The sequence below is a fragment of the Grammomys surdaster genome, unplaced genomic scaffold (assembly GCF_004785775.1).
Source record: "Grammomys surdaster isolate TR1022 unplaced genomic scaffold, NIH_TR_1.0 125701, whole genome shotgun sequence".
NCBI classification, from domain to species: Eukaryota; Metazoa; Chordata; class Mammalia; order Rodentia; family Muridae; genus Grammomys; species Grammomys surdaster.
This window is the reverse complement of record NW_021620536.1, coordinates 1,931,635-1,959,426: the sequence shown is the minus strand read 5'-3', so window position 1 is coordinate 1,959,426 and position 27,792 is coordinate 1,931,635. Positions and strand designations below refer to the sequence as shown.

Below are 27,792 nucleotides of genomic sequence, written 5' to 3'. Positions count from 1 at the left end.
TTCGGAGAAAACGTGTTCTACTGAAGGAGGTGACAGCGGTGACTTTGTCTGTGGCATCCAAGGGGGGAAGAGTGTGTGACTGACATGATGCCGGGTGGCTGAGGGGCAGCCTACCTCCTTCCATCCTTTCCTCTCTCCTTCCGCAGGCGCAGATCTGCCTCGGATCCGTGTCACTTCTTACTGGTGCACTCAATGTGCACTCAATGGTGCACTCAATTCAAGCTCCCTGGATGAAGTTCAAGGCAGGATGGTTGAGAGTTCAAGACCAGCCTAGGGGTTTGCTGTCCTAAGTAACAATAAACTCCAACCCCCAAATGCCGCCTGATATGTAGCTTCAGCCTGGCTGGATGATACCCTCACAGAGCTCAGTCACCGTCAAAGAGCATGCAGCTGGGGGAGTGCTGATCTCAGTCTGACTTCAAGTCTCCTTTCCTCTATTAACAGTGCTGTGGCTCAGTTCTCTGTCTTCCCTTTCCCATTCACTGGGCCTCTCAGTTCTATCCTCTACATCCAGGGCCTTCTCATCTTTCACCTTGAACAGGTACCATGGCCTCTTAAGAGGATTTCTTGACCCTCTTAAGAGGATTTCTGGCCAGGTGACTCTCTGTTCTAATCTGTTCCTAATCTTCTCACAGAGAAAGTGGGTTGTGTCGACTTCCTGCTTAGCCCTTCTGCTAATCTCCACACAAACTAAAATCACCCTCCCTGTGTAGGGAGGTAGGTGCTTCATGGTGTGTGGCTCCTTCTTCTCCAGCACTGAAGTTTCTTGCGCTAGTTAATGAGTACAGTGTCCATTCCCATCTTAGAGGAAAGCTCTTAGCTCTTGGCCAGTGTAGTGGTTTGAATGAGAATGGCCCCTATAGGCTCTCTGAATAACTAGGACCCCAGTTGGTGGAACTGTTTGTGAAGGATTAGGAGGCGTGGCTTTGTGGGAGGAGGTGTGCCTTCTCGTGGTTGTGTCTCAAGAGGTGAACTCTCAGCTACTCCTCCCTGCCCCGGTGCACATGGACTCTAACCCGCTGAAGCTGTGAGCCCCCAAGTCAATGAACTCTTTTAATAAGCTGCCTTGGTTGTGGTGTCTTATCACAGTAATATTTTTATGCCCTTCATCAGGTAAAGAAGGTCTTCTCTGTAGCTGCGAAGAATGTATCATTGTCCTGAATGTTGTATTTTAGCAGATGTTTCCTGTATGGGTCACTATTACAATTTCTCTCTCTAGTCGATCTCTGATTCACTTTTCTACTGTTAATCAATTTCCTTTTCCTGGATAAATCCACCTAGGTCTTCCTTTTGAATCCACCCAAGTGTTATCCTTTTGAAAATACACTTCTGGATTCAGTTGGTGAGTATTGTGTTTAGAAAATAGCCCTACCACCTGTGCACTGGCTTGGGGAAGCATTTCTCTTTGGAGTGGCGACCAAAATCAACGTGATGGGAAGAAACAGAGTTTGATTTCTGCTTCTGCCTGGGTTTAGGGGATGTCTGGGGAGGAGATGGTGTCTGCAGCTGTGTGGTACTGCTAGGGAAGTGTATGTCCTTATTTGAAAAGTCCATATTTGGCATACAGTTCCGTAATGCTCAGCATGGGACTGAAATCAATTTGATAGAATTTAATTGTTTTGATACCAGTTAAATAAAAGCCTGCATTTACGAATAAACCTATATATGATTAGTTGGCTATTTTACCTTACATAAAATGAGAAACACAAACAGTAAAGAGAGAGGGAAGACCAACAGGGGGAGGGGCCCAGGAACCATCTTCGAGAATCTTTGCTAATGTAAATCCAGGTACGACATCTTCTCCGAGACCTTGCCTAGGCCGAGGGAGAAGAGCACAGACTTCTCAAGCTCCAGATAGCTCTCGTATTCCAACTTCAGCTCGGCCTCCATTTGTTCTTTTGTCTTGTGATAGATTTTCTGTGGGGGGGGGCAAGCAAGACAGCTCTGTAAGCTCAAAAACCAAGAAGGAACAGTTAAGCTCAAAAACCAAGAAGGAACAGGAAGGAGCTGAGTTGGTTTTTTTTTTTTCAACAGCTGATGTGGCTGCTCTCTAGAAGGGGCTTGTGGGAGGGTAGAGGACAGATGGACAGGAGGGGCAGTCTTATGTGCTGGAGAAGTGAGGACCGCAAAAACCCTGCCCTTCACTGCTTCTCTGTATAGCAAAGCTTCTCTGGAGTGGATAGCCCGGGTCTTGTATTTTGATGCTAATTCTGCTTTCCTGGGAGGGGCTGCAGAGGAGGAGTGAATCAGTACACAGGGGCCTTCTTGTGACCCTTCTGACCACCTTAATTTGTAAAATAAAGGCTAGAGCCGGTGATTGGGCAGTAGAAGGAAAGGTGGAGCAGGAAAAGTTTGGAGGAGAGGGAGAGAAAGGAAGGAGAGAGGAGAGAAGATGTCTGCGGATGTCCGGGTGGCTTTAGCAGTCTAAGGTACTTATTCATTCAAAGTTAGGTGATGGGGTAAACAATTCTAACTGTGTGGGCATCTTGTGTATTAAATATTTGTTAATATATAAATCCATTGGATAATCTTTAAGCATTAAGAGTCTTCATTCTACCGGGTACCGTGAGGATGGTGGTTATTGTCTGGGGTTGGGCTGAGCACTATGAGTGTCGAGTTGGTCCAAGGGCCATGCTTAGAGCCATCGACTTCACAGAGCTGATTGGTGGAGGCAACAGCCATGCCAATGTCTAGTGGGTCCTGGGCCGGTGCTCCTGGCTAGCCGGTGCCATTAGTGTGAGAACTTAGAGCGAGAACATGGCAGAGGCCGGGAGCTAGCTGGACTGCCTGCTGCCCTTTCTAACACCCCCTGCAACAGTTCTCAGCCTTCTGGTTGCTGTGACTCTTTAAAACAGTTTCTTGTGTTGTGGATAAAAGAATAAATGCAATCATTTTTGTTGCTACTTTAATTATAATTTTGCTATGGTTACGAATCATTATGTAAATGTCTGTGTTTCCTGATGGTCTTAGGTGAGCCCTGTAAAAGGGTCATTCTACACACACTCCCAAAGGGACCATGACTCAGGTTGAGAACCCCTGCTCTAGACTGACAAGCAACCCCCTTCTCCAGTCTTTCCCAAGCGTCCTGCCTTTCTTATGTGGCTGAGGGTGGTTGAGGACTTGCAGAACTGCTTTGTCTTACACTTGTAGCAACTGTGCGTAAGCTGTTGGCATAGAGTGTCTCCCACCAGAGCACTTACGCCAGCGTTTGTACGTGTCCAGGAGAGCAAAGCTAAGACCAGTCTGTTTGCGGCAGTGGGACCATATCCTTTGTCACCACCAATGGTGGCGGTGGCTTTCAAAACGAGCCCCATGCTTTGATTGTGCCAGTTTGTGTCTGTCAATAGGTGACAGACGTTACAGTATCCACATGTTGGCGCTTTTCGTGGAGAACTGGGCTCTGGCTTGGAAGTTTACTTTGGAGGATGTCATGTGATTGGCTGTGAAGGGACCACAGGTAGGGCTGGTTAGGAAACTGAGGTGACAAAGAGGTGATGGGGGAGAGACAAGCCAATGAGGAACAGAAATCCAGACCCCAGAGACTTGGATGAGAACTCAGAAGAACGGTTTACAGACTATTTCAAAGTCCCCAGTTCTCATGTATGACAGAAAGCCTGACCCACAGAGAGAGGCTGAGGAAGAGGGGACTGGGGCCAGTCGAGCATTGTGTCCCTCTGCTGGCTGGGCGTAAGACGAATGTGTCCCCCACTTCTCTGTCTTAGGGTCACAGTATCACACCCATCACGGTATGATAAACACTGTTCCCCTGCATCTATCAGCTGCTGCGTTACTGTAGCAACTGTTTGATGGCAGCTGCTGCGTTACTGTAGCAACTGTTTGATGGCAGATGGTCCCACTAGCTGAAAGCCTTCTAGCAATCACCAGTGGTGACCGTTGGTATTCCAGTTTTCCAGACAAGACAACCAAAGCCCAACAAAGACGGAAGGAAGCCTTGTTCGAGACCCATGGGATTTTATCCCACATCTTGACTTCTGTATTTGGTCCTTTTTCGTACGGCCTGTTTCAATACATCACTCACCAGACACAAAGACTCCACACAGGGAAAGCATTCATCTGGGAATCTTTGTATCTATACTAAAGGACTTGGAATTGTATCAATTAGAGGAAGATGACTTGGACGGAATCTCACTATGTATCAGGGCTGGTGAGATGGCTCAGTGGGTACGGTACCTGCTGCCAAGCCCGATGACCTGAGTTTCTCCCCTGGGACTTACTGATAGGAGAACACTGACTTGTATAAATTACCCTCTGAACTCCATATGCGAGCTGTGTACAGTCTTACCACCCAAAACACTCCTCTGCACAAGAAGTGTGACAGACTCTATGTGTGCAACAGGTGGTTCTCACTCATGGTCGCGTAGGAAATCAAAGAAATGTTGTCCTGATGCCCGTAAGAAAGGCACAAGGCTGGGGAGCGCACAGGACTCTCGGGCGGGAGAGGACGGACGGCAGCTCTCATCTGGAGATTTCACTCACCGCTTTCTTCTTTACCAGTTCCAGGGCCATATCTTTCTTTTCTTGCTCACGGATCTCCTTGCGCTGCTGGACATATTCCAGATGCCTGACTTCTCTTTCAAAGTAGTAGTTCACGCTTGATACCTGTCAGAAACAAGGGCCCACGGTGAGCTCGCCCCACGGGGATGCCCGTGGCCTTTACAAGGCTCTGTTGGAACGGTGGCTGCTCTCTAACTAGGATTTCCCCACATCATCTCCCTCAGCTGCCTGAAGACAATAACCACTTTCTTAGCCGTATTGGAAGGACAATGATATAAATATTTCTCATCCGCTAGACTGGTGGTCCTCAGCCTTCCTAACGCTGCGGCCCTTTAACCCAGTTCCTCACATTGTGGTGACCCCCAACCATAAGGTAATTTTCATTGTGACTTCACGACTGTAATGTTGCTACTGTTATGAATCATGATGTAAGTATCTGTTTTCTGATAGTCTTGGGTGACCCCCATTTGACCTCCACGGGGCTTACAGCTCTCCAGGTTAAGGGCAGCTGCTTTAGGTGAATGTGGTCTGCAGGCCAGAGATTTGAGCTCCATGTTCGTGGTTCTGTGTTTACATTTTGGTCCCTGTGACTTTGCTGGTCCCTAGGACAGGAGCAGTTATACTTGAGAGAAGAGAGTGGCAAAGCCCTGCCATTTTTTATAGTAGAAATATAGGAATTTGCTTGCCCCCCCCTTTTCTTTCTTCTTATTTAGGAGACTGAAGTTGTATGCCCTCCACTGAACTTCGTAGACTCAGATGAAGATGTTTATGGAGGCTTGCCTTGAGTGGCCGAGCCATCTTTGCAGCCCCTTTAAAGGGACTAAAAGCAGAACTGAATTCCGGTGTCCGGAGGGCTTAGCACTGGGTCATATGGACATTAGCAGAGACACCATTAGAGATCTGCCTGGGGAAGGAAGGCAATCCAGGCCAGCCTGCTGTCTGGCAGGAGCTAGGCTGGGGCTGGCACTCGCAACAGATTGCCGTCTGTGTATTTAAGCGGCATGGGTATTTACGGTTTTCTACTCATTGGTCCATTTAAACCCTCATTCTCAGCGTTGCTCAAAATGTTTAGATGGGGGACTGGTGGAGAGGTGTGTGAATACGCCAACAGAGCTAAAACTCAGCTACAGTGTGAAACTATCCCCTCCCCACATCAGCTCTCCGCCCAGTCTGCACTTCATTCACTTGACCTCCTTCCCATCTCTGGTTTGGTTATTTTCCTTAGCGTCAAACTATCTTATTCATATGACAAAAACATATTATTCTATTATTTAAAATAAAAAATAAATAAAATGAATAAACAATAAATATAATAAATAATAATAAAATTTGTATTATTTAATACTTAAAATATTATCTAAAAAATACTATTTTAAATAAATCTCTCATTCTCTTGTAAAACAAAAGTGCCAACACTATTTAAAACAGACTTGTAAGAAATGCTCCCTGGCCACCGGGCAGTGGTGGTGCACACCTTTAATCCCAGCACTTGGGAGGTAGAGGCAGGTGGATTTCTGAGTTCGAGGCCAGCCTGGTCTACAGAGCAAGTTCCAGGGCAGTCAGGGCTACACAGAGAAACCCTGTCTCAAAAAAACAAAAAAAAAAAAAAAAAAAAAAAAGAAAAGAAAAGAAAAAGAAATGCCCCAAAAGCAAGATGGTTTGGCAGGTCAGGGTATTGCTGCCAACCAAGTGTGAAGACCCAAGTTCAGTCCCTGGTAGTCCACATGGTAGGAGGAGAGAAACAAGTTGTCCCTTGACTTCCACAAGTGTGCCATGCTGTGGCGTGCACCCACCCCATCGTAAATAAATTAACAAGTATACATTTTTAAAAAAGAAATGCCCCAGCAACATTAAACTCTCAGAGTAACAACTTTACTGACCTCGTTAGAGGAGGGGTGACTTAAGGTCCAAGGGATTTCTAAGATATGCAGCGTTCCATAATAGTCAGCTATGGCTATAAACTGCTGCTTAGCTGAAAGATTAAAAAAAAAAAAGTGTGCGTTGGGGAATTCAACAAAGGGAATGACATCTCAAGAGGTTAGACACAAAATCCCGTTTCCTTTTGTGGTTTCCCGGAAGGCCCTGCTGCGGTTGCTGCGCCCCCGGCAACGCCGTCAGATGCTCATGACTGGACCACTTAAACATGAGCCAGCCATTCTTTCCAGCTGATGAGCTGAGAGTTAGACTCTGAGCCTCTGTCAGCTCCCACCACCCCAAGCCTCGCGCTCCCGGTGTCTGTATAAGGAGAGGGGCTGACGGCCGTCTTCTCCGTGGTCTTGAGGAGGCAGGCATAAGACATGGAAAGGTCCTGGGCAGAGAGCACTCTCAGCACACACATCTAGAGCGGAAGGACTGTGCTGTGTCCTTCACTTCCCGGATGTCTGCCTTCCTTTCCAGGAAGGTCTGGTTCAAATGGCTGAGTCTTACACTCAGAGCCCTGCAGGCACACAGTCAGTCTTTTGTACCGAAGATAGGATGACGTACTCTGGCTGTGCCTCACGGCTAAACGGAAGCGGCACTGAGACATTCTAGAGACCCTGAAGGCCGAGTGTCTGGGTGGGGGGTTTCTAGGAAAAATCACAGAGTCAATCTTATATCTATGGGCTTTTGGAAACAAAAGGAAACTTTTCCCAGTGGGGTTACACAGAAAATACTAATTGGGCCAAACAGGGTAGGGGGAACCCCAAACAAACAAACAAACAAGCACACAAATAAAAAAACTCCAAGGAAATGAATTGGTTTTCTGTAGACATACCCTTGAGTTTATGCTTGTTTGGTAGTGTATTGCTATTAACACATATTTAACTCAGAGTCTAAGGCTTACATAAATACATAACTCTAGAGAACCATGTGATCCCGTGAAGAGAGTTGCTTGTCAGTGTCGCCCGTATGACAATCACTAAAGTGTACAATATTTAAACACTTGGCAAAGAAACAGAACTCAGTATTTCTGGAAAAGAAATATCCCCAAAGCAGCAAAGGTTTAGGACCACTCTGACAGGTTAAGACAAGATGGATGCCTTCCATCACGTGGTTCAAAGTCAGCCTTAGTCAGACCTTATCAGAAGTCTGGGAAATTGCAGCTAATGAACCCGAACACCGAGGGGCACAAAGGAGCTTCTGGAATTTGGGAGCAAGGGCGAAGGGAAAAGATGAGAATGTTGTTGGAGAAACAGGAGGGAGAGGGAGGGAAAGAAAGGAGACCAGAGGAGGGAAGGAAGGGTGGGTGGAGGTAAACACGGGAGGTTTTTCAGATGAACGCTAGAACCGAGTTTGACCAGACACATTCCTCCACCACAATGAACATACAGGAGAAGGTCCAGGGTTTGATGTAGGTGATCATGGTGATGCAGATATTCTGGGACTGGGCTGGTTCATGAGTTTTCTCCAGGAGGTCCCAGATGTCGACGTATCCATCCTCTCGGCCGATGTAGAACACTCCAGGCCTCGTCAGGGACCAGTGCCCTGCCGTGTACCGTTTCGGTGCGCAGCACGTTTGAAGGAGCGGTCCGGACTAAACACAAGTTTAAAAGGCATATTGAAAGCGTTTCTCTTTTCCTTTCTGTGACCCTAGAGAAACTGACAATGTTAACGTTTATCCCACTGGGGGGTCTCATTTGCTTTTGTTCAGGGGTTTTTAAATGAGGGGGAGGGTGGCTTCCACATGTCACAACACCCATGTGGAAGCCAGAGGGACAGCTTTGTGAGGTTGGTTCTCTCCTTCCCGCTGCTTTACACAGTTTCTGAGGACCAAACCTACTTCCTAAGCCCTGAACAGCTTTACCCACTGAGCCATCTTGCCTGCAATGCTGTGGGGTTTACATAGAACAAGTTATTTTCTCTACCAGTTATTTTATAAGCAACTGTTGCATTCATTATTAACGCTACCCAAATTGCGCTGCTGGTGGCTGCCGTGTGAGTTGCTCCCCACCTGCCAAAATGCTCTGGATTCTCAAAAGAAACATACACACACACACACACACACACACACACACACACACACACCGCCTTCTATTTTAATATGCCTTAATGGTTGAATGGCTGGGCCTCTTCACTCCTCCATGTTGCTATCTCACTGTTCCCTCCAGTACTCCTGAATTATTACTAAAACCTATAGCCCATCCTGACCACCCCGACCCAGGCCCACAGCCCTCCTGGCCTACAATCCCTGACTCTTACATGTTGACAGTCTCTCTGTCTTTCTGTCCTACACTTTTCAGGCAGGGACCTTCTCCTTCCTTGGCAATGGTGATACTACCTCCTTCTTCTCTGGATTCTCTTGCCCGGGAAATCTAAAGTCTCTGTCTTTCTGTCCAACCATTGGCTGCCGGTATCTTTATTTGCCAATTATAGCCAAATGTGGGCAGGGACCCTTGGTGTCTTACTTGCAGACATGAATTCCTGTGTAATTTGAGAACCCAGTTAACATAATATAAGCAGTAAACCAAATCCACAACAAGCAACCTCCTTTCTTTTTTCTTGTTTTAGTTGATTTTTAGAAAAGATTGAACCTTCTAATTTAGCTTCAGATGGCACTGATAACCCAGCTGCCTCTGTGCTATTAGGTCTATGCAAATCTGTAGACAGCAGCCATAAGAGTGTAAAGAAATTTCTCATAACTTTATCTGGCTGCCAGAGATCTGCTGCCCATGGAAACAGCTCTGGTGTCTACAAAAGCCAAGGGCAAGTCTATTGTTACGTCTGAATATGTGTCCCCCACAGGCTCGTGTGTTGAGTGCTGGGCTCCCAGTTGGTGTTACTATTTTGGGTTGTTCTGGAAACTTCAAGTGTTGGGGTCCAGCTAGAGAGAAGACGTCATGCCATTGAAGGTTACACCTGGTCCTGGTCCTGTGCCTTCTACTTCCTGTCTACCTTGAGGTGGAGAGCCTCATCTGCATGTGGCCATTTCCATGACATTCTGTTTCAACCTGGGACTGGAACCAACAGAGTCACACAATCACATGCCAGTCATCCGGAACACTTGCCTCTTCTAAGTTATGACTGAGGTGTTTTGTCACAGCGATGTAAAAGACACTAAGGCAGCTGTCAACCTCAGCGGCGAGCTGCACTCTGGACATGAGCAGCAGAGCCTGCAAACAGCTTCAGATGGCTGTGTGTTTGGAAGAGGGACTTTAGGGCACTAAAGCAAGATGAAGTAAACACCTTTTTAATCCTTCCACCATGAGATGATTTGCTGACTTAGGGAAGTTACCACAGACAAGAGCAATTAGAAAACGCTTTCCCAGAATAAAAGTAACTTCATAAAAAAAAAAAAGAAAAAGAAAAAAGAAAAAAGAAAACGCTTTCCCACCAGGACGGTGGTGGCGCATGCCTTTAATCCCAGCACTTGGGAGGCAGAGGCAGGTGGGTTTCTGAGTTCGAGGCCAGTCTGGTCTACAGAGTGAGTTCCAGGACAGCCAGGACTACACAGAGAAACCCTGTCTCAAAAAACCAAAATAAAACAAAACAAAATAACCCAGAAAACAAACAAACAAACAAACAAAAAAGAAAATGCTTTTTTCCACTGTCAGGTTTGTCTACCCGTGGGAGACATCCAAGTGTCCCTTATGTCTTAATATCACGTAAGCACGGCGGCATGGCGTTGTTGGCTGAGGTTTGGTAGGTTGCTATGCATTGCAATGCTAAATTCTATGCTCAAAGGGAAGGCGGAGGCCTAAGAGTGACTTCTCACATTGCGAAAACGTTGTCCCTTGATTTAGAGTTATTGGTTAAAAAAAAAATTGGCTACAGCCAATTACTGGAGGGATTAGAGGTAGGTGGGTTTGGAGTGACCTGGTTGGAGGAGGAGAGACCGCAGAAGGAGGAAGAATAGGAAGAGAAAGGAAGCCGCCATGAGGGGGATGCACCATGAGCACATGGCCAGGAGAAACAGCAAGTATCTGGGGTACACCGCTGGGGAGGGAGCCAGGCCTACAGTTAGAAGAGTAGATTATGGGTGACCCCTCGGTAATTGTCAAAGCCAAATAAAATAACCATAGTCCAAGTCTCATTTAGCAAGCTAGCTGGGGATAAGCTGAAACTGACTGTATTACAATTGCCTTCCACAAGTCAACCCAGACACAGGAAACGTCTTGTGATGTCCTGGGCCGCTCCCCCTGCCCCCCCCAACTTTGTGACCTCCAAGGCTTTTTGTGCCCACGCTTTAAGTTCTTTCAGACTCTAGGGAGACCCAGATCTTGGGCCTGCAAGTCTTCTGTTAATCATGCCGGTTTTCTTTGCTGTAACTACAAAACTTCTTTATTGGAAAAATAAAGAAGGCAAAACCCACGGAGTATATTGTTCGAAAGTCTGCCGATACAGACGTAAGCAGCTTCCAGCGTTACTCGATGGCACCCTGTGAACAAGTGTCCACACACATTTCTTTCAAAAACTCTTTGTATAAATTGGGGGAGGGGCGCTATTTGGAGAAAGAATATGTATGTTCTAGTTGTGATCCACACGTCTTCTGTCTGTCTCTCTCCCTCCAGGTTCTTCACAGACTCACTATTTCTTACCAGAGGGGCATAGTAATTTAGATTTCCCCCCCAAAAGAACTGGTGTGCCCTGCCCCTGCTTCACTGGATTTAATTTTTTCCCAGTGTTTTTGTTTGTTTATCTTGGCAGGCTGGCTCTATCTGGCAGGACCGGTCTTAATCCTGACCAAACCTTACTGGTGCTCATGTGTGTCTGGACAGGCAGTGTGCTCTGCCAACCCTCGGCCCTCAGTCTACAAGTGCCAACTTCCTGAACCTGCCAACATGCACCTGGTGCAGAAGAAGAGAGGACAGGCCGGGTGACCCCCTGGACTTCATCTCATCACCAGAATCCATCTTCTGAGTCTCAAGGAACAGAGTCCGAGTCAGATGAACTGCCCACCATAGATATTTCCGAGAAAAACTATGGTTAGGTTTCAGAGAACAAGAGCCTTGCTGTGTTGTTAACTTCTCCTCTGGAAGGAAAGGCACGTGGTTGTGTTTTAAGAGGTTTCCAGTGGTTCTGCTGACAAGCTGCAGCCAGGCCATCTGTTCTCGTTTCTTTATAAAGTACCCCACGGGCACAATATCCTGGAACAGCCCATGTTCCTGTTGTCTTTCTCAGTGGCAAAGACACACCCACCTACCAGCTCGCTTCTGCAGGCAACTTACCATGACCTCTTCCTTCCAGATGGCCACGTTCCATCCCCCAACAGTGAGGATGATGTCATTGAAGAAAGGTGACCTCTGGATAGTGTGGACAGCCCCATCGTGTACGGTGTAGAGGTTCACAGGTTTCTTGGCTGTGGAAGTGAACAAGCCCAAGTTTGGGTGCATGATCGACCACAGAGACCAGCCCTCAGGGCCACTTTTCAGGCCCTCAGCAAGGCCCTGGTCTCCTTCATTCACCTGTTTTTAAGTCCAATATGGAAGTTACCAATATTTGTGGATTGTTTATATGTGGATTATCTTCATGTGCGTGGCTAGACAAGGGGTATTTAGTAGCCCGACATGGCCCTGCCCTCAAGTGGCTGGCAATCTAGTGGGAAGGAAGGATATCCAGTAAATGAATCCCTCAGGGAATAATTGAAGCCCACCTATGTGCAGACCAAAGAAAAGCCATTACGAGGAAGAGGGACAGAGGACACTCCTAACTTACTGAATTGTCAGGGGGAGTGAATCGTTTAGGTCTGAGTGTAGTTGAGCCTGGAAAGTTTCTGGTGAGGAGGAGCAGTGCAGATAGGACAACACACCATGAAATCCCGGAAAGAGGACCAGTAAGTGCCTTTGTCCTTGTGGAAGCTGGAATTACAGGTGTGAGTTATGAAACAGGGTCTAGAAGGATCAGACCATGGAGGGCCCTGCAGGGAAAAGAGCTCAGACCGAGCCCACAGCGCAATGTCTTCTTATGAGTCTAGTTCAAACCCACTGATGTTTCCACAGGTACTCTGGCTTGTCATGGGGAGGATGGGTGGGAAGCGGGTGGAAGCGAGGTGGGGACCCCATCGAGGAATCCAGTGGTCATGTAAGTGTGAGAGGCAGGGGCAACTTGAATTAAGTCCTGAAGTGGAATGGATAATTAAGGACATATTTGTGGACCAAGATATGGGGACAGCTTGGCTAGGCAGAGTGAGCGAGATGAACTGCTAAGAACACCCTGGTTTCTGACAAGAGCTCGATGCAATCTCCCTGATTGCTGCTGAGAAGGGTAAAGTTCAGATGCTGAGACCAGAGCTCTCCTGAGCCTCTCTGCCCCAGCCCCAGGGTCTTCCTGCCTTTCTGGTCTCTGCACAGAGCACGTCAGGATTGGAGCTGGGTTTTCCTTCTGTCTGTCAGGGTTGGCGGATGACCTGCATGCTCTCATTCTTTGCTCCAAACTTCAGGGATGGCCATGGAAATGTGTGCTGGGGTGGGGCCGACGAGGCAGTGTCCCTAACACTACAACCACAAACTTATTCCGTACCTCGACTCTTCAATGCTATGGGAGGGCTGAATCTCCACCTGCACAAACGCTGATGTTAAAGAGAATGAGACCTCCTTACGTTGGTAAGAAAATTATAAAATAGGGTTTTGAGAGGCTTTGAGTCTGTCCACATTCACGCAGCATCACTTGCCACGAAAGAGAGGTGTGAGCATCCGTGGATGAATGGCTAAACAAAGTGTGGTATAGATATGCCATGGGGTATTATTATTGAACCTGGGTGGGAGAGGTGGCTCTGTGGTGAAGCACACTGGCTGCTCTTCCAGGTTTGAGTCCCAGTTTTGGGGCAGATTAGAAATTTGTGGCTCTATTTGGGGCAGAAATAATCTGTTACAAAAGGGTCAATCTTCAATCTTCAAAACTTTTAAGGTCATATTCTCCTTTCAAGAGTGGAAACTCTAAAACCACTTAGAAGAAGAGTTGAATTTGGGGAACTAATATAACCCATTCATTTCTATCATGAAAATCTAGAAATTCAACCCCATCCCTATTCACCAGAAGGCGTGAGTGTCTGGACTAGAGTCTTAGTCATGGGCTTAGGTGTAGCTTCTAGAGAGAAAATGATAAGAAACCAGAGATCTCTATGGGACCTCAGGGCCTGGGAAAGAAGGACATTTCCTGCTTCTGGCCGAGGACAAAAATGGAGTTGCTCACTTTCAAACTCCTTGCTTCTAAACTGACTAACTAGGTGCTATCCCCAGTATTTAGTCATCACTTTAACAGATCACAAGTTTCCACTAACCCCGAAGCTAAGCCTGTCAGCATCTGAGACACACCGTAAAGGCTCTCTCGCTTGGCCATGACACACCTACCAGGTGTTTCCAACAGTGTATTTGAAAAATGTTTGGATTTATGACTTTATTCACTTCGTTACTATAAGAATTTCAAGAACTTTTAAAAAACCACATTTGAATATGGAATTTGGGGTAACTCGAGTCTGTGTTTTCAGAACACGAACATTTGGCTCTGGAATGAATGGCCTTTGAGGTGAGAACAACTTTTTTTTTTTCTTTTTAAACATTGACAGCAGGTTTCAGGGTGACTACAAAGGGCTAAGAGGTAGGGTTCCAGTGGCTTCAAAGGTTCTGAAAAGCAGAAAGGCTGAGAGAAATGCAGTCCATGGGGGCGGAGTTGACTCATCAAACCAAGTCTGAGAAAGATGCTATGGCTTGCTGGCTGTAGATTCAGGCTGCGGGGTCAGAGCTGAGCTGTACACTTCAGTCCAGTTGCAAAGGCAAAAGGGCAGGTAGAGGAAGGGGCTGAAGGATGGAAGCCTGCCTAGGTGGATGAACAGGACCCACAGGTACTGATTCTGGTCGGCCATATTGGGAGAGGAGGGAGACTAAACTGAGCTAAAGCCCCAGGGACAGGTGGATCTTTGACCAGGTCTCTGGAGTGCTAAGTGCCCTCCTTTTTTTTTTTTTTTTTTTTTTTTTTAATGGGGGTCAGGTAAGGGAATTATAAATTTTCCTAGGTCTGGACTGCCTGGTACATTCTTGGGGGCTAATTTCCCTGATCTTATTTTAATTGGCCTTTATTTTCCTCCTGTTCCAGGTCACGCTGGTATGTTGATAGAGTGGTGCCGTTTCTAGTCTCAATAATTATCTTTTATCTGTCTGTGCCACGAGGTAACAGATATTTTACCAAACAGACGATGCTGTTAGAATGTCCACCAAGCTGTGAAAGTTGCCCTTCATCTTCAAAATGCAACCTCAGGCTGCTTTGTAAGATGGAGTCTCTTAGGTCAGGGCACAGTCTGAAAACTCATTGCTTTACACAATATAGAGTAAGGCACAGACTGATCTCAACAAACAAATTAAAACACACACACACACACACACACACACACACACACACACACACACACACAAATGTAGCTCTTTTAGATTGGAAGCAGGAGATCCACTTTCTAAGACTGCGTCTTGAAGAGATCACAGAGCCTGTATTTCCCAGGCTTTCTTGAGTGGCCTAGAAAGTTCCGGGAAGGCAGACAATACTCCCAGACTCAAGTGGCTTTGTTTTGCTAGTGTTTTTGTTTCTCTCTTTGGGGTTGCCCCTGGGGAATTTTCCCTCCACTCTAAGCTGTGAGCAGGGCTGTCCTGGGGGTTGGAAACCCTCTCAGAAGAGTGTGATCAGCTTTGGTATCATCCACAATGGTAAGGTCTGGTGTTTTGTTTTGTCCTGGTCTGTTTTAATAATATCGCATTGTAATCTTTTCCTTCCGAAGACCTTCGTGACTTTCAACAATGAATGGGACTGTCCCTAAGTTATTAGATGGAGTGCCAGAGCCTCCAGGCCACATTGTTAAAAGAAAATTATAATAAAGCAGAAGGCACAGATTGGCAGCAGACAGCCTGGGCTCAAAGGCTGCCACTGATGCCCAAGGCAGCAATCCCACAGGGTTGCTATGACGACGACATGAGTTTATCCGTGAGAAGCACTTGGCACAGTGCCTGGCATGTCTGTGCTGGTTGTACAGTTTAAGGGTCTACTACATGGAACAGTTATGTCAGCCTTCATCATTCAGATCTGCGCTTCTTGGCTTGCTTCTTAGATCATGTGGAAATATTTGATGTGGCTTCCCCCGGCCCCCGGCCGCACACTCATTTCATTTGGGATACTCTGTCTTTCAGAAATTGTTTTTGTTTTGTTTTGTTTCTTTAGAGGATGGAATTCTCTCTTTTACCTGGTTAAGGAAGGTTAAGCAGGCTGGAGTTGGGGGGTCAAGTTGCAGTAGGTGCCTCTGCCTCTCTCTCCTGCCTCTCCTGCCTCTCCTCCTGCCTCTCTCCTCCTGCCTCTCTTCTGCTTCTCTCCTCCTGCCCCTCCCCTCCCGCCCCTCCCCTCCCGCCCCTCCTCTCCTGCCTCCTCCTGCCTCCTCCTGCCTCCTCCTGCCTCCTCCTGCCTCCTGCCTCCTGCCTCTCTGCCTCTCTGCCTCTCTCTCTGCCTCTCTGCCTCTCTCTCTGCCTCTCTGCCTCTCTGTTTCTCTGCCTCTCTCTTTGCCTCTCTGCTTCCCTGCCTCTTTCTGCCTCTTCTCTGCCTCTGCCTCCTCTCTGCTTCCCTCTTTCTCTGCCTCCCTCTCTCTCTGCCTCTCTCTCTCTCTCTCTCTCTGCCTCCCTCTCTCTCTGCCTCTCTCTCTCTCTCTCTCTGCCTCCCTCTCTCTCTGCCTCCCTCTCTCCCTCTCTGCTTCCCTCCCTGCCTCCCTCCTTCCCTGACTCCCTCCCTCTCTGCCCCTCCTCCCTCTCTGCTCCTCCTCCCTCTCTGCTCCTCCTTCCTCTCTGCCCCCTCCTCCCTCTCTGCCATTCCTCCCTCTCTGCCCTTCCTCCCTCTCTGCCCCTCCCTCTCTGCCCACCTCTGCCCCCTCTGCCAGCCTCTGTGCCTCTGCGCCTCTGCCTCTGCTTCCTCTGAATCTGCCCTTTCTGTCTCTGCTTTCTCTGCCTCTCCTCTCCTGCCTGCCTCCTGCCCCTTGCCTCCTCCTGCCTCCTGCCTCTCCTCCCTCTCTGCTCCTCTCCCCTGCCCCTCTCCTCTGCCCCTCTCCCCTGCCCCTCTCCTCTGCCCCTCTCTGCCCCTCTGCCCCTCTGCCCTCTGGCCTCTGCCTCCTCTGGCCTCTGGTCTCTGGCCTCTGCTTCCTCTGCCTCGGCCTCTTCTGCCTCTGCCTTGTCTTCACTCAGGAAACCTCCCGGGTGTTTATGAGAGATGCTGGGTGGGAGCTCACAAGGGAACCATCTGCAGTCCCACAGACTGTGAATAGGGCACACAACCCAGTGTGGCTGTGTACCAATTCTCCCACCCTGCAAGCGGTATTCAGTGGGAATGGCAGGCTGGCTCCGTGTTGCCTGTCACACAGCACTTGGCTGATGGCTTCAAGGGTGATAGGGAGGGCGCTTCATCCTCACCGATTATCAACAGTGTCTGGCCCGTAGCATAAAAATAGGATAGAATTTATTTAAAATAAATGACTCTCCCCCCACCCCGCCATGGTTCTGCTTAAAAATTTAGTTTCAAACGCTGGCTGTCAGAGGTGTCAGAGGACCATGTTTGCCAGGGCATCCAGTCCGCTACTGTGTATCAAAGATGTGTAGACCACGACCACGACCAGGCTACATAGTGTCTGACATGCAGCACCCCCCCCCACAATGAATACCCATCCGTTATCTAAGAAATAGAGCAACATCCTCAAGGCTCCTGAACTCCGAGGAAGGAGTGCAGTTAGAAGGCTGTCTTCACAACAGACATTGTGATGACACACTTGCTCTCACAGCACTTGTGATTACTGGCATAACATCTAGGCAAGACTGGACCTGTTGATAACCTGTACTGGGGACAAGGGAGAGATGACCCATGAGGCCTCGGTGGCCCTGAGGAACTATAGGCAGGTGATGATTTTTAGTCAGGTAGGGGCTCACCAGGCCGGGCCACTTCCTGAATAGCTATAGACGGCTAATGGTGGCTGCAGGGGTTGTGACATCTCTTCAGTGATGTAGACACTGGCAAAAGAGCCCATGCTCCTGTAAATTACCCTTAACCCAGAGCCATGCAAGCAAGCCTAGTAGCCATTAAATAAATTAGTAAGGGCTACGTGAGAGGGGAGAGGGCATCAGTGGAACCTGGAGGGAGATAGCAGGGGGCAACGAGGCCTGAAGGTGACAAATGCATTTTGTGTGTGTTAAAACACCACGAGGAGTCTCATTAGCATGTAATTAACATATGCTAATAAAACTTAAAACAAAAGGAAGTCTTCTTAATAACAGGTTAACCGTCAGACTCACACATAAGTCGTCCAGTTTCAGAGTCCCGCTCCATTTTCCAGTCTGTGTATATCACCTCGCCTTCCTAGAGAGAGAACAGGATCTAGATGAACACAGTTCAGAGACAAGAGACCTCGTGTCCCTGCCCTGGGACTGAAGGTTTTAAGGCAAAAGCAACAAGTCAGTAGTCTAGTGACTGGAGAATTCAGTATACCAAGAGGGAAGAAAGGCTCAAAGTTGCTACTGTGTTTTATTTCAAGATGACTTTGATTTCCAATGAGTTTGCTTTACATACACAAAGTGACACATGGGGACTATGGAAGGCTGAGGAGGCCACCTATGGAACTGCTGGCTTTGGGACAAGAGCAGGTTTGGGTTGTTTGGTGATTTGCCCTCAGCATGTAGCCAAGCCAGGACTTAATAAAAGGCCTGGAACGAGCCAAAGAGGCAAGATGTAGCCTAACGTTTACCTTTTAAGTCGAGAAGAGGAAGTATAATCTCAACACAGACTTAGGCATTGCACAGTCCAGTGCCAACCTTTCACAGTTTTAAGGAGGGGGAAAGCAGAAGGACATGAAGCAGAAGAAGAGAGCCACTTAAGTGAGGGAAGAGATGGAAGCAGCAGGTGACACAGGGAGAGAAGCAGCAGGTGACACAGGGAGAGAAGCAGCAGACTGATGAGTCTCTTATGGACAAAAACATGGAGGCTCGCTGTTAACTGATTCCAGGTCACCTGTTTCAGGTTACCTTGATCATGTGTCCCTCCTGCCTCCTGCCTCCTCCTGCTTCCTCCTGCCTCCTCCTGCCTCCTCCTGCCTCCACCTTAGAGTGAGAAGATTATAGCTGTGTACTATCAAGCCTGGTTTATATGGTGCTGGAGGTAGGATCCAGGCCTGTACACGCTGGGCAAACACTGGGCTGATGGGGTTATATCTCCATCCCCTGTTAAGAAACTTTCAAATGTGAGTCTATGAGACAACTAAGTTAAACATCTTAAATGCAAATGAACATATTAAAATGTGAAAGTGAGTATTGTAAGCCTTCAAACAGCAGACATGTACGATAGAGGTTGTAAAACACAATGGGGGAGTGTAATTTAAAAACCTGACAGTTCTCTTTTACCTCTGTTCCCACGAAGAACTTCGTGCAGAAGTCCTCTATTGGCTTGAGGATGTTGGCCATCCCCGAGTCCAGGTTTTGGTAGGGGTGAATCTCTGCTGCCTTCACCATCTTGATCTGACTTAACATCTTGTCTTTCAGAAGAATATGCATGGAGGACGTACCTGTTGTGTGTGTGTGTGTGTGTGTGTGTGTGTGTGTGTGTGTGAGAGAGAGAGAGAGAGAGAGAGAGAGAGAATATTTCAAAACACACATTGTATTTTCTGTTGCTTCCCACACATATCTGTTCCACTCATTCCTTTCCCAGTGTGGCAGTGGCTAAGTTGGTTTATCAGGGGCCCGCCTCCTTTTCAGACCGCCACCAACTTATCATCCTATATATTACACATTAAAGCTAAGGTCAAAATACCAGGGACGTTTCTTTCAAATATTTGATATAATTTTATTTTAGAGCAAAGCTTTTCTGATGTATAATTTATAAATATTGTTAAGCTTTGGAAAGTGGAGAAAAATGCAGATCAAATAACAAACATATTTAACGCCACCATTTTCAAAGGTAAACACCGCTGCTGAAGAACTGCTGTTTCTCTCCCTAGGGAAACTTCTGTGGCTACACATAAAACTGGATCATGACCTGGGACTGGAGAGGTGGCTGTGTGCCTGAGAACACCTGCTATTCTTACATAGGGCCAACATACATGTGGTGCACATGTATACATAGGGCCAACATACGTGTGGTGCACTTATGTACATGCAAGCAACACACTCATATGCATATAAAGGAATAAATATTTTAAAAATGGAATCATACTCCATTTTGACCTGAGGTGCTGCTTTTTGGTTTTCTTAAGAGTCAGGCGAGGAGGTAGGAGGCACAATTACTAAGGAATCTATGTCAAGAAAATCGTGGGGTGTTTGAAGGAAGCCTGGGTACGTATGTGCATACACATGTGCACAGCAAGTGTGAAATCAGAGAGCGACTGTAAACATCGTCTCTCTCCTTCAAGCACGTTAGCCCCACGGATCAAGCTCAGGCTTGTGCAATAAGCACTGGACCTGCTGAACCGTCTTGGTGGCTCAATGAAACAGTTTCAGGCTATGGAGTCGAGCAGAGGCCCGAGAAAAATATTTCCATCAATTGCATTTACTCCGACGTGAGTGGGATAGCCTTGGATATTTAGTGACTTCAAGGCTGATATTATGCACCGCAGAGCTTCAGTCTTTGGTGTTAGTGATTCCTGCGACTAATCTTTGTTGAACAGTTACTATAAGCCAGGCACTAAATTGTGTGAATTCCTCTATTAATGTAGCTGCACAATCTCCCTTGAGGTAGCTACCTCTGTTATCTATTCTTTTTATCTTCTCGCCTTTTACCCTGACAGGATAGAGATAAGGTGAGGTATAAAGAGGCACAGCCATTTACTTGGTCAAATAAAGAGCTGTGGATTTTAAAACACAGACTATCAGCACCAGAATCCACTCTGAAGCACTATGCTACTTGTCCCGGCCCGAACTGCTGCTACGGTCCGCGGGTCAGGGTCTTAACAAGAGAGAGACTTGAAGAATAGAGACAAGACAGAGTCTGATCAAGTCTCTCTTTACTGAAAGGAAATCCTGGGTATTTATACCCTTTGCCACGTGCCTTGCCCTCGTGGACAAGCAGGGGAACATAGCTGAAGGCACTATGCCACGTGCCTTGCAGCATGGATACCACGTGAGCCTTGCAGCTGGGGGGGGGCACTAAACGGCAAAACAAGATATGTGAGAAAAACAAGATGTTTATCAGAGTGTGCTCAGCTGTTGTAGGCTGTTGAAAACAAGTCTCTTGTCAGGGTATATGGCCTGAGATGACTGCAAAGATGATAGCCGCTTTCTGCTAGGAGTCGGCTCCCAACAGCTACTGCTTAAAAAGTATATGGCAGACTCTGAAGCATACTCCAAAAGAATTCAAAAGCTATTAGACCAAAGCCTTCCCCATTAACATGCATGCAGTTTTCTCATAGAGAAGTTGAACTAGGTTGTCTACCCACAGCCTTCACCCTTATTAACTGATTTCATGGTACTGGAAGATGCTCTGAATGCTACAAGAAGAGGAAGGTAAACACCAACCCAGCTATAAACTGTTCAGTCAGTGATGCTCTGCCTGCACAATATGCTGGTGTGGCAGTAGCACAAATGTGGTGGTAGTAACCAATCACTATCTGGTTCTATTTAAGGCTGGCTCCATGGGATGGAGCCCATGTCTGACACTCCTTGGTTGGCGGTCCAAGAACCTGATACTAGATAGGCCAGGGACCTAGGGAGGAAACAAACACAATTGTTCTGCTAAAGGAACATAGCAATAAAAAAAAATGACTCCAAATGACATTCTGCTGTATCCGTAGATCAATGTCTTGCTCAGTCGTCATTAGAGAAGCTTCCTCCTGCAGAAGGCGGGAACAAACGCAGAGATGCACACCGGACAATGTGCAGAGCGTGAGACCTTGGGAACCCAGTCCTGAGTGGAATTCCTCATTAATCCCCAAGGAAGCAAGGTCTTCTAAACACAGCAGGGCTGATACACGTTTGGACTCGCAGCGACTGTGGTAGCACACACAGGGCCTCAGGAGGTCTCAGCCTGATGGGATTCCAGTTCCGGGGAAGAGAGGTAGACACAAGCCCCCATCCCTAACCCAGAAGAGATTTCCAATAGTGACAACTGCTTACAAACAGAAAAAAAAAAGCTTTCTCCAATGGAGTGTCATTGGGTATTTTGGAGGGTTTGTTTTGTTTTCTGAATGCTTTGTCTAGGTGTTTTTGTTTGTTTTGCTTTTTTATTTTTTTACATATTATAGGTCTGCTTATATAAGTTGTGTTTTTATGGGATTTTTGTGTGTGTGTCTCTATGTTAGTATTTTTGTTGCTGTTTTTCCTCCCTTTGGCTCCTTTTTTCTGTTTGTTTCCTACTCCGGTTTGTTCCTTCTAGTTGCCTTTTGTTTTTATCGAGAGAAGAAAGAAAAGGAGTAGATTCGGGTGGGTCTGGAGGTGGGGGGTTATCTTGGAGGATCTGGGTCAGGGAAACCCATGATCATATTATATGAAGAATATTTTTAATTACAAAGTAATACACTCAGATTTAAAAATTTACTAGAGGGCTGGTGAGATGGCTCAGTGGTTAAGAGCATTGACTGCTCTTCCGGAGGTCATGAGTTCAAATTTCAGCAACCACATGGTGGCTCACAACCATCCATAATGAGATCTGATGTCCTTTTATGGGGTGTCTGAAGATAGCTACAGAGTACTTACATATGAATAAATAAATAAATAAATAAATAAATACAAAAACCTTTGGGCCGGAGCAAGCGGGGTCACAGCGAGTGGGAGAATGGAAAGGGGGAAAATAAAAAATAAAAATACTGGTTGTTATTTTTTAAAAAATTACTAGATTATGTCCACAGACCACAAACCCTTTTGGGCTCTAAAATGATGGGCAAAAAGTCCTTGGTCACTAGATGGCGACAGAGCACCGGAAAAACTGGGCAGGTTCATCAGGTGCTTGTGGTCCAAGGAATCCAGTGTTAGAGCGACAGACAAAATATCCCAGGGAAGTTATGTGTGCATTCTACTGAACAGATCCAGAGACTGGCCAGAATAGGCGGTTGGCTGGCAGTGTGTCCAAACCTCAGTCTGGTGGCTGTGCAGGTGTTTCCAAGGTGAGCCGCCCAAGCTCTTTCCTAATGTACAATATGCCTTATTCCTATTATTTCACAATAAAATTATTAAGCCAAATAAAACTCCACACACTCTAAAAAATTTAATAATATCCATGCTCTAAACCGTATAGGGTACTCATATCATCAGGACTATTTATATTTACCGAGTCTTTTAAAATGATAATAGGTTGCTTGAGGGGGTAGGGTGGAAACTCATATCTGCAACTCAACACTTCCAAGGCTGGGGCTGGAGGGTTGCTGGAAATTGGAGGCAGCTTATAGTACATAGAGAATTCCAGGCCATCCTGGGCTACTCAGTAAGAAAAATATACTAAGATATTTGACACAAGATAATCGCTTGGCAAGTTGCATTAATCTCTCTCTCTCTCTCTCTCTCTCTCTCTCTCTCTCTCTCTCTCTCTCTCCCCCTGCCCCCTCACCCCCAACCCCAGCTTTGCTTTTCCTAATTATAGAACAGTAATGAAAACTCCCAGTTTGCAGGTTGTTGCACGCGTTGGCATCTGGTTCTATTCACCATTCTAGCCTCATGGTGAGAACTTCTCGAGTGTTTGTTGGATGAAGGAAAGCACATGCAATATTAGCACAGTCCCTGACCCACAGAACGAAGGCATGTATTTTGTTAGCACATTCTCTGACCCACAGATGGAGCTCAATCAATTATAATGGGTAAGCTGAATCTAACGGACGAAGAGAAGCCTCTGTAGTTACTTTAAAATGTTTGGACATCAAAGGGAAACAAACACGCTATGTTTCAAAATGCCCCTGAATTCAATCCAGATTCCCCTTTTTTCCTCCAGCACAGGCTCAAAGGATTCTGCTCCAAATGGGCATTATCTACATTTTAAAAATGTGTGTGTGTATATATGTATGTATACACACATTTTTATACATACATTTATATATATGTATATAATGTATAATGTAATAAATATATAATGTGAGATATAGATATAGTGCCTTGGAGTTGAGACTCTAGCCCTCCCCACACATATGTAGCAGATGTGCAGCTTGGTCTTCATGTGGGTCCCAAACAACTAGAGTGGGCTATCCTAAAAGCTGTTGCCTGCTGCCTTGTCTCACCTTAGTGGAAGAGAATTTGCCTAGGCTTGCAGAGATTTGAAGTGCCAGACTGGGGGTACACCTAGAGGGCCCCCACCAGCTCAGAGGAGAAGGGAGGAAGGAGGGAAGGATTGTGGGAGAGGTGACCAGGAGTGGGGCAGTGAGTAGCATGTACAGTGAGGGAGTTAAAAAAATTAAATTTTAAAAACCCACACAACTTTTTTCTTAGATGTCTTTTAGTTTAACCAGATTTTAGAAATTTTACAACAGAAATCTTTGGAGGCAGGGCAAGTGATTGAAAATACTTCAACTGCTACTTAGCTTTATACATTTTTTTGTACATTTTTAGTGTGCTCTGCTCTCCAGGTGGAGCACTCAGCAAACCTTTGAGAGTTTTTGGAGCTTGGGTGCACCCTTGGGTGCACACGTTCCAAAGGAACACGGACTGAGCCAAGCTCGATTGAAAAATGAGCTTTCTTTCTTTTTCATTCAGTTTAATTTATCATGGCGCTGTGTAACTACTAATTAGAAGTTTTAACTTATGGAAATTTGTTTTTTTGTGTGTGTTTCCTATTGTATTTTGTTATGTCTGAGATAAGTTTCATTCAGTAAAATTATTCTTTGAACACTACACATTCCCTAGGTGGGCTTCATTCATTTAAAATTTTATTGTATTTATATGTTCTTTGAACGTGCCATACAGTATACAATGTATCCGCCTGTCTTTGTTAGGGTTACTGTTGTTGGGATAAATTGCCACAGCCAAAGGCAACTTGGGAGGAAAGGGTTTACTCCAGTCACACTTGTACATACACAGTTAATCATCTAAAGCAGTTAGGGAAATAACTGAAACAGAGTAGCATCCGGAGGGGTACTGTTCACAGGCTTGCTTAGCCTGTTTTCTTATAGAACCCAGGACCACCAGCCCAGGAGTGGCTCTACCCATAATGGACTGGACCCTCTCCAATCAATCACTGATTAAAAAAAATGTTTTCCAGGTTTGCCTACGGCTCTCTTATGAAAGCATCTTCTAGCCGGGCGGTGGTGGAGTGTAAGGAGCCGCCATTAGAAGATGGCGCCTGTTTCCTGTCTCTGAGGTGGAAAACAGCTGCATTCAGGGTCGTAAACACCTGCTGTGAGCATGTGTATCTTTCAGACACTTCTCCTCACCCTCCCAAGCAGTATGTAAATGAAGTTCTGCAAGAAGCACCAATTAGACACTTATACACAGTTGTGATAACTATTTAAGCAGCACCCATTTGGGGCTTCGGGGTCTTTCTCTTTACAATCAATGGTGTGTTCCCCAATAAAGTGCATGAAGATGGATCCTGTTGTTGCGTCATCCTTGCTGGCGAGGTGGGCGTGACAGTGGAGCACGCCTTTAATCCCAGCACTTGGGAGGCAGAGGCAGGCAGATTTCTGAGTTCAAGAGTTCGAAGCTAGCCTGGTCTACAGAGTGAGTTCCAGGATAGCCAGGGCTACACAGAGAAACCCTGTCTTGAAAAACAACAACAACAACAACAACAACAAAAACAAAACAAACAAACAAAAAAGAAAGCATCTTCTCAACTGGGGTTCCCTCTTCTCTCTAAAATGTGTCAAACTGACATAAAATTAACCAGCACACCACTGATCACTCAGCTTCTAGCACCCCCCAACCTTATGCTATAACTTTTTTTCTTTATTACACATTGATTCCAGTTAGTGCTACCCACATGAACGTAGAGGATGCTATAGGACCATCCACTAGGACACTGGCAACATATGAGAGGACATAGCTCTGAAGAAAACTATGTCTTCCTTAGTAGCCAATGACATGAGGCTTCAAAACATACAGAAGTTGTCTTGGAGGCACGGACCCACGGTACTATCTAATTCAGAGGCTGAGAGAAAAGTTCTACTCAAGTCTAGGAGTTCAAGACCAACAAAAACAGGAGACAGATAGAACAAATACACAGACCCACACGTTCAGTCTTACAGAACCGAATCAGAATTCTTTGTGCCCGCCGTCTGTGTCCTGATGGTTTCAGTACAAGCTATCTCTCTCATAAAGAGATAGAAACTTTCATTATAAACTTCCATCCTGGAGGTTTCATTAGCTGCACTCTTTTATGAATCAGATAGTTCTAGCACGAAACTCACCTTAGACATAAATGGATAGCAATGCTCCTCGATGCCCTTGTAATAGACAAAGGCGCTTTAGTTACCTTGTATTTTGCAAAGAAAGGGGTCTTCGCCCAGGCTCAGCTTGGTTGGACAGTGGTCTAAACTTGTATCACCCTTAGACAGCTTTATCTTATGGAAGAAAAAAAATAAAAGACGCATTCTTAGAAAACCCTTGGATTTTTTTTTGTCCTTTTCCCTTCTGTCCCTACATCATTAGAAACTGACCTTGTCCCACCTCACCCCTCACCTTTACCCCAGTTGTTCTCCCCGTGGAAAGCACCCAGTCCATATTTCTCTAGCCAAGCTACCAAGGGAAGCCTGCCTGGGAACACATCTCCCAACCCCAAAGTGCTATTTTCTTTATTTGTATGTTTTATATTGTATTCCAAAACTCACCTTTATGAGTTGTAGTGAAAGATAGTGAACAAGGGTCTACTACCCTTCTTCCCCAAGGTTTTTTCGGTAGGACAAAGGTTCAGGAAGGGACCTTACTTTTAACTGGATGGCTGCAGGTCCCATGAGGGATATACTTTACCGTGAATGACAATTGTGGTCCTGTGCCTGCATCATGTATTCCTAGCCAGTGTGATAAATGACCCTTAGATTTCTTCCCTAATGCCCGTCTCCCCAGTTTTCTCCTTCTGGATGTTTATCTACTTGCTATGTAATGATTCTTTGGTACATTTACTGTTCATTTGTTTTGCTTAAACTATTCACAACTCAGCAACTCTTCCCCCAGACAACGTCTTTTCTTTCTTTCTTTTTAAAAAGTTTTTTAGATTTATTATGTGTACAAGTGTTTGGCTTGTATGTATGTCTGTGCACAGTGTGTATGCATGGTGCTCACAGAGGCCTGAAGAGGACATCAGATGCTCTGGGACTGGAGTAAGTGATGGTCAGAAGCCACCAGGTGAGTGCTGAGAATTGAACCCAGGTCCTCTGCAAGAGCAGCAACGCTCTCAACCCCTGAGTCATCTCTCAGGCTTCCGACCCCAGACAGTTTCTAACATTTTTTTCCTGCTCTTTCCTGGTTATTTCAGAAATACTCTCACCCTTCCAAGCTCCTTCTCTGGGAGCAAACACCCAGTAATGATGACGTGATATTCAAAAATCGAAGGAAAAGATATTCAGTTTGGGATTAGAATTACACATTCTAAAGAAGAGACCCACCCATGCCTTCCATGTGTGCCCTTCCTTAACTGTAGCCACAGTACTCTAAAGGTGAATGGTTGACTCCAGCTAAATTCAATGCTTCCCCAGTTCTGTTTGGTCAGCAATGTTATAGTATTACTTCTTACTACAGATATTCAAAAGCAGCACAGTTTGTTTTTTTTCCTATGGTAGTGGTGGAAAATTAGCCTTCCTGGGCTCACTCAAGGAGCTACCAATTTTCAAGGAGTCAGTATTCAGCTAAAGAATTATCACACAGCCATTTGTGAGTTGTGGCTCACAAAGTACCCATCCCAGCCACGTTCACGGTGATTTGGGTGTCTGCTTTGGTCTTGGCAAGCATCAGTCACCATCAGTCAAGGAGTTTGTTGTGGTGGATGGATGAATGTGTGAATGAATGAATTCACAGATCTTGTGGTTCAGTGCTAACTCAAGCCAGCCTTCCTTTGGAGGGCGGCTACATGGGTGTGATTTATGTAACGTGCATGGTGCATAGGGTGGGGCCAAGCCAGTGTGACTTACTCTAGACAGGGGTTTCCAGGCGAGATCTAGGTGCAAGAAAGTCGAGGGTACATCAAAGGGAATCTCAATGTTTTCTTCTTTCTTCTTCTCTGCCGGTGGCGGTGGCGGTTGGCTTGCATTGTTGGTGCCTGTGGCTGTAGCTGCGGCGGCTGCAGCTGCTGCTGCTGCTGCAGCTGTGACTGCAGGTTTTTGGGGTCGGATATCCCAAAAACAAATTGTGCTAAAAGAAAGCTCATGTTATTATTTTTTTTTTAATTAAGACCAAGTAAGAGACGGAGTGTCCCGATACCATAGGAGACAATGACCACTTCTTAATGTTTCTGAAACTG

At 46.2% G+C, this 27,792-nt stretch overlaps 1 protein-coding gene across 1 annotated transcript in view; it reads right to left on the bottom strand.

Annotated features, from left to right (window-relative positions):
* Positions 1-1,598: 1,598 nt before the first annotated feature.
* Positions 1,599-27,792, bottom strand: part of Wdr63 (WD repeat domain 63) — a 55,989-nt gene continuing 29,795 nt past the window's right edge. The window contains exons 15-23 of the mRNA XM_028788117.1: positions 27,464-27,683; positions 25,813-25,900; positions 18,837-18,997; positions 17,736-17,799; positions 11,661-11,791; positions 7,825-8,029; positions 6,396-6,487; positions 4,498-4,620; positions 1,599-1,917 (exon numbers count right to left, since the gene is read on the bottom strand). Coding sequence (XP_028643950.1) covers positions 1,774-1,917; positions 4,498-4,620; positions 6,396-6,487; positions 7,825-8,029; positions 11,661-11,791; positions 17,736-17,799; positions 18,837-18,997; positions 25,813-25,900; positions 27,464-27,683 — 1,228 coding nt within the window. The 3' untranslated portion in view covers positions 1,599-1,773. The remainder of the gene's footprint in view (positions 1,918-4,497; positions 4,621-6,395; positions 6,488-7,824; positions 8,030-11,660; positions 11,792-17,735; positions 17,800-18,836; positions 18,998-25,812; positions 25,901-27,463; positions 27,684-27,792) is intronic.